Source organism: Danio rerio, chromosome 17, assembly GCF_052040795.2.
Source record: "Danio rerio strain M-AB ecotype USA chromosome 17, GRCz13ab, whole genome shotgun sequence".
In the NCBI taxonomy this organism is placed as follows: Eukaryota; Metazoa; Chordata; class Actinopteri; order Cypriniformes; family Danionidae; genus Danio; species Danio rerio.
The window spans coordinates 40,461,058-40,467,500 of record NC_141037.1 but is presented as its reverse complement, the minus strand read 5'-3'; the positions used below and the strand labels follow the sequence as shown (position 1 = coordinate 40,467,500).

The following is a 6,443-nucleotide window of genomic DNA, read 5'->3' as shown; positions in this document are numbered from 1 at the left end:
CGGAAAAACTCCTGATTGTAGATATATGTATATGTTTACATATATATGGCTCAGGATAGCCAGTCCTCCACTGCACCTTGGTCCCACATTCATTTCAAAGGAGTGCTATGCTGTGCTAAAATGGCTGCACTATCGACGCATTCCTTCCGATAGACGACATCTAATGTAAATATCTATGTGGACGAGGGTAATTCCTGTGGGATGTTAATTTTTCTGAGCATATTATACAGTTTCTTTTACTTGCCTAAATCATAATGTGGACTCTATGGCACCTAAAATATATATAAATAAAAACTAGTTTAGCCACAAATGCTTAACATTCAGGTTGAGTTTGTTTGAGAATATTCCTTTAATCTGGCAAAAGCCTTTTGGTCAGTGTGTTTGTCTCTACGTATTTGATCATACAGTATATGGCAGTAGAGCTCTTCATGTGACGTCCAGCTGTAATCTGGAGGATGGCTGAGGATTTCGTTTCACGTCAGTAATAGTTGTGTTAATGGGTTCTGACAGCATCCTGAGGGCCTCAGAGGTGGGCCTACAGTTCGTCCCAGCAGGAATCAGGCTTTCGCTGACAGACAGGACTTTATATTGAAAATTATGACACATACTTCTTTCTTTTGAGTACGTGGTTATGGTCCCGCTGGTTGCTCCGCACAGTTGTTGTGTGGATTTATTTTGGATTTTCTTTTTGGTCTCTTAGGGCAGGTTTGACAGTTGTGTGTGTGTGTGTGTGGGTGTGTGGTTTATGAACAAATACCATACTTGCTGTGTGTGTTGAGAATGAATATCACATATAAGAGCACTTACCACCGTTGTTTTTTCTTTGTCGGCAGTAAAGCCCAATAAAATATACACTAGGGGCTCTGTCGTGATGGTGGATGAGATGATGAATTCAAGCCCTCCACACTACCGCTTCCCTGAAGCTGGTCTTAGGGTCATGATCACCAATCACTTTGGACCCAAGACACGTCTGCGCATGGCAAGCCGACTTATCATCAATGAGGTAAGAAAATACGCATGCAGAGCCAACATCTGTGGGAAAATAAACGTCTCTGTTATGAGAATTTTATCAAAGAAAGCAAACACTTTTAATGTTTCAGAATATGAATTTCATATGATAATCAGCAATGTGATGAAGCAGGCATTTCAGTTTATCCTATGTAATGCAGTTTACATTGTATTAGTTTAATGTCTCACAAATGGAGAGAAATACTTTTTTATTTTGTATTTCCTGCACACGGTTGATTTCAAATGACATAAAACCATTCATTTCTTTAAATAAAACCATTTCTGCGTGATGTTTATATTAATTACTGTAGTAGTAGTAAACTTTATTGTCCTTGACAGGAAATGTGTTATGGGCATCACCATATTGCTGCAGACATTCCATAAAAACAAGCAATAAAAACAATACAAAATACAGCAGCTACAAAATGTATAATGCTAATTAAGTTGGATTCTTGTTAAATAAACACACTGAAACGGGTACAAACGATTTCTTTTAACGGTTCAACCTAGACTTTGGGGCTCTATATCTTCTACTCAGAGGGAAGCAGTTTATAATGTGGAAACAAAAAATGAGTTGGATCGTTCACAATCCTTTCCACCTGATTAAGGACACAATTCTCATATAAAACTTGAGGATTAAATTATTTATCATGCCCAAATATTTTCCATCCTGTCTTTAAGAGGTGCATCAACTTAGATTTACGCTGAACAGATATATCTAACAATGCTTTCAAGAACTGCTTTATAAAACAACATCATGAGCTTCTTGTTTACTCCAAAAAGGCATAAACAGAATGTATAAGTGCAATATATATTAAAATATATATATAGGCTATTTGCACTCTTTCAACATAAAGGTTTATCATTGCACAACAAGAATTGTGATTTAACTTTTCAACTATGAAAACAAGTTTTACAAAGATATATTTTGCCACTGAATATTCAAAACTTAAGGTCGTGAACTAGCAGTGTTATGCTGCTTTGAAAGATCACTATCACTGTAAACAACAGGCTAATAAAAGTATAACAAACCAGCAATCTTCTTGCTGTGAGGTGGTCAAACTACCCACTGTGCCACCGTGACACCCAATTATTTTTATCATTATTATTATTAATATTATTATTATAATTAAATAAAAATTAACAGGAGGAGATGTTTAAATCCTTCGTTCTCCGTGACACTAGGCTGAATATCTTTGCAGATAAACAATGCAGTAACATCCGTTATTGGCATAGAGCGCACAAAACTGTTGCGCATGGAAAAAACTTTCAATGCTTTTCTCACCACTTTTGGAGCTGGTAGCTACAGTTGAAGCAGAGCAGGAACCCGGGGATGCAGGAACACTGGAAGATGCTTTCACAACAACACCGTGGCGCCGCTTCAAGTGAGATATCAGATTAGTCGTACTGCCCGCTTATTTACAGATGCGCGGCACATTTTGCAAATTGCATCTGTCCAAAAAGGCATAGCCTCCATAAAAAATACAACCTCTGGTGTAAACGAGAACAAACCCTCTATGTGTGTTTTCCATCTAAAGCACTGTCAACGTAAATGCCCAAGTACTTTATAGGTTTCTGACTGAGTGATAGGATGGTCGTGTACAACCACTTGACGATGGTCACTTATACACTTTGTGCCAAATACTGTCTCCTCTGTTTTCTTAATTTTTATTTTTAGCTTATTTGTATCACACCACTCAACGAACTGGCTATTTTTTGACTGGTAGAACTGTATGGTTTATAGTGAGTAGTTCAATGTAGTTCAAGCCAAGATTGTTTGTATAGCGCTTTTCAAGCAGCTTTACAAAAGGTGCATGTTATTACATTACAATTAATTTAAGAAGAGGGGTGTGTGTGGGTTGGACAGTACAGCTGTTTATTTAAAAAAAAAAAACCAAAAAAAAAAACCGCAGGACTCACAAAATTTCTAAATTCCTGGTAGCCCTCGGGCAGGCACTCTTCAGTTTTTAATAGCCTGAAAATAAATGTTAGTAGCCCAGATAAAAAATACATTTCATAAAAACAAAAACAAAAAAAAAAACATACATTCTCTAATTAAAAAAGATTTGATATAGACTATTTTTCATTCATTTAAAAAAAAAACAAATTGAATTATTTTGCTTTTTAAAGTTTTGTTTAGTTATTTTTTTAAATAAGCAAAAAAAAAATGATAAGTGAACATAGTTTCAGGTCATTTTTTGCAGCTATAAAACATTCCAATGTTAAAGAGTAGTTTTATATGAATGGAGGGTGAGAAATAATGACACAATTTAAATAATTATCCACTTTGTGAGAGAATGTAACTGCATTGAAATATATTGTTTCTCCCACTGGCCCGCCAGGAAATGTGTAGATAGATTTTGTGAGCCTTGAAAGGTGTCATCTATTCTATTCCTATTTTTTAACAGTGTTTTATACCTAAATCTATTTTCTTTTCTTAAACCATTAAAACTGAGGCTTTGATTTGGGGTGAGAGAAGCTAAAATACTTGTTAAAATGTATATTTATTTATATTTATTCATCATTTTAATGTCTGCTCCCAATTTATTCTGTTTACCTCCTATCTGCTTTGAATCAGTTTCTTCTCCCACCAATCCCAATAATTTTATGTCTCGTTTTCCCAGTCTCACATTTAAATTTCCCCAAAAAGAAAGTTTATGGTAAAATATAATATAGGTTGATGCATAATTCGTTTATAAAACATGATTTTAATATATTTTACAGTTAACATAGTTCTCTAACCAAAATTTGGCTATGAATTAACACTGTTAGCTTAGTTCTACTCCCAAAATAAACCCAAAATTTAACTACTGTGTGTAGAACATCCACACATGTCACACACTGACAGATCTGACAAATGCTCTCTCTGTAGATGCACTCGTGGCTGGGATACAAATAACATCTTGTCAGTTTCCTCAAGGTAGGGAACTTAAAACTATGTGAAGCTGACCGTTGCAGAAGCATTGATGCGTGGATCAACCTCTGATAAACTGTTTTTAGAGTATTTTTTTTCAGGACTTTCCGGTTATTTATTCCATCATACTTTCACCAGAGATACCCACAACTGCTGCTTTTCATTCGGAATTAAATGTGCTTCAAAAAATATGATTGGTTACTGCGGGAGAGCATCAGGAATGCAGAACTTTTCAGCTGGTTGTGTTCTGGTCCTTGTACCACTGCTTGCAAAGCCAATGAGCAACGTTTACACATTGGATCAAAATGAGTTAAAACCTTAAGCCTAAAATGGGCTTTATGACATCTGTTCTGTGTTGTTACTAGGGCTGCACAATACTGAAAAAATATGTGATGTGGTTGAGTGTTGCGATTTGGTAATATTTGTGTATTACATCTTAAAAAAAAAATGCTATTTTTATTAGCTATGATATTAAAATAAATCTGTAAAATATATAATATTTTATATTAATTGTAAAAAAAAAACTGTCAAGCAAACAAATGGGATTCTGTCATACACCCAGCGCATTAAGGCGAAAGACGTGTTTTCCAGGATTTGCTGCTATTTTTTAGACAAGCGCAACTCAAATTTTCACGTTTTGCACCACAATATTTGAATAGCACATCCATTTGCACTACTTTGTTGACTCGTGGGTGTACTGATCTAAAAAGGAGGTGTTTAAGGCGCATTGTTGGCACGTTGGGGAACTATAATAGACCACGCTATTGATCATCTAAAAGCTGGTCTAAAGTCCTAAGGTTATGCGCCTATGCAGGCCAAAACGCTTAATACACACAGGATGTTAAGCAATACACAAATATCTTTACATACGAAAACAATTAAAGGATTAAAATATTACAAAAATTATTATTTTTTTACATAATTATAAAAACCACTATCTCCATGCCGTCATATCAGGGGATTTTTTTCAGTTTATTCATGACAATTTATTTATTATTTTTATTATTAGCAGTATTTGTTTTTTTATGCATATTTATATTTTAATAAAACAAGTATAGATTTGTCCAGCTGTTGGGTTTTGAAGATGTATGCGTCACCATATGGGGTGTAGGAATAGGATGTGTGTTTGGATATAACTTTTTTGAGCACACTTCCTTATTATTGTTGATTTATTCAATTGATGGAAATTAGAACTGAAAATAGAAATAGTTTGGAAACAAATCTTTGCACTTAACAAAAACTAAAAATATGTCGGCCAATGGACGTCCTCAGTTGAATGAGTTTCCACCGTTTTCTCACTCCACCAAAGTAAAGGAGTAAAGTAAAGAGAAAGTAAAGAGGTCGAATGGAGGAGGCTCGTTCTTTATCCTCATGCAGATGGTTTGTTTAACTTGGTGATGGTTTGTAAACTGTTTTCTTGTAAACTAAGCATTTAGTTTTTTCACTTACAAAGTCCACCATGTAAATAGCAAATGCTCCATGACGTGACACAACTAACTCTTAAAGGGAAAAGGAGGTCAGACTCTTGATTATTTTACTGCATGCCATGCTGAAAACACACCCAAAACTCATTAAGAGAATAAGCACAACCTTTCTAGACCATGTGCTGGGGCGCAAAGTGTATTTTTCTGTCCTTAAAATAGCAAAAGTGGATTCGTCCTTAATGCGTTTACTTCATGCGCTTTAGACTTTTCGCCTAGACTGTTGAAATAGAGTCCTTAGTCTATAAAACACTACAAATGAGCGAAAACCTCATCAGATATTCTGAATCTGAATGACTGTTGTCTTTATAAGTATTTATTTTTCAGCTCTGGGTTCACCTTTGGGCCTCTCCGTCCAATATTAGAACACTGACTACTGGGGAGGTGGAGATGAAGATGCTAAGCCACCATCTGATTGGACAAATTTAGATAAACAACCAATGCATAAAATAAATGTCATTTATCACATATCTGCAATTCGTATATACCATATACTATTAACACAATAACAATAGTTTAGTGATGTACTGTGTGGTCCTACTTGTTAAAGTCTCCAGCTGGGTTTAATTTGGATCCGTTTCAGATGATAATGATTACTATTAATTAGTGTTACCACGATGCTGAATTTTGGTACTGAAATTTTTTAAAAAGTCCATTTCGTGCTAACATTTAAACACTGTAGAGCACTTCTCAAACACAGCTTCAAACACATTTTAAAGCCAACAAAATAAGTCCATTCATTAGCAGATCACCTGAATGTCAGCTTACAGACAGACCAGCTAATCTTTGCTGCTTTAAAATGCTCCATTGTGTATAACTGTTTGCTCTTCGTGATCAGCAATGAAAAGATGACTTTCTCGGCCAATCACAGTCATTTCTGTTGAGCATGTGAACATAATAGCAAATCAGCTGTTTAAGAACACGCTCAACAGTGCTTAAATGCTAGCAGGAAATGGACTTTTTTTTTTTTTGGTACCGAAATTCAGTATCGCCTCCTACTGGCAAGTGCAAAAACTTTAAAGTAAAGCTGCGTCCCAAAT

General features: G+C 35.3%; 1 protein-coding gene across 8 annotated transcripts in view; it reads left to right on the top strand.

The window, feature by feature from the left end:
* slc24a4a (solute carrier family 24 member 4a) overlaps positions 1-6,443 on the top strand; it is a 104,726-nt gene that overhangs the window by 81,974 nt on the left and 16,309 nt on the right. For all 8 annotated transcript variants that reach the window (NM_001017770.2, XM_087288998.1, XM_087288996.1 and 5 more), the window contains 1 exon segment: positions 834-1,003. In NM_001017770.2, the coding sequence (NP_001017770.2) occupies positions 834-1,003 (170 nt within the window).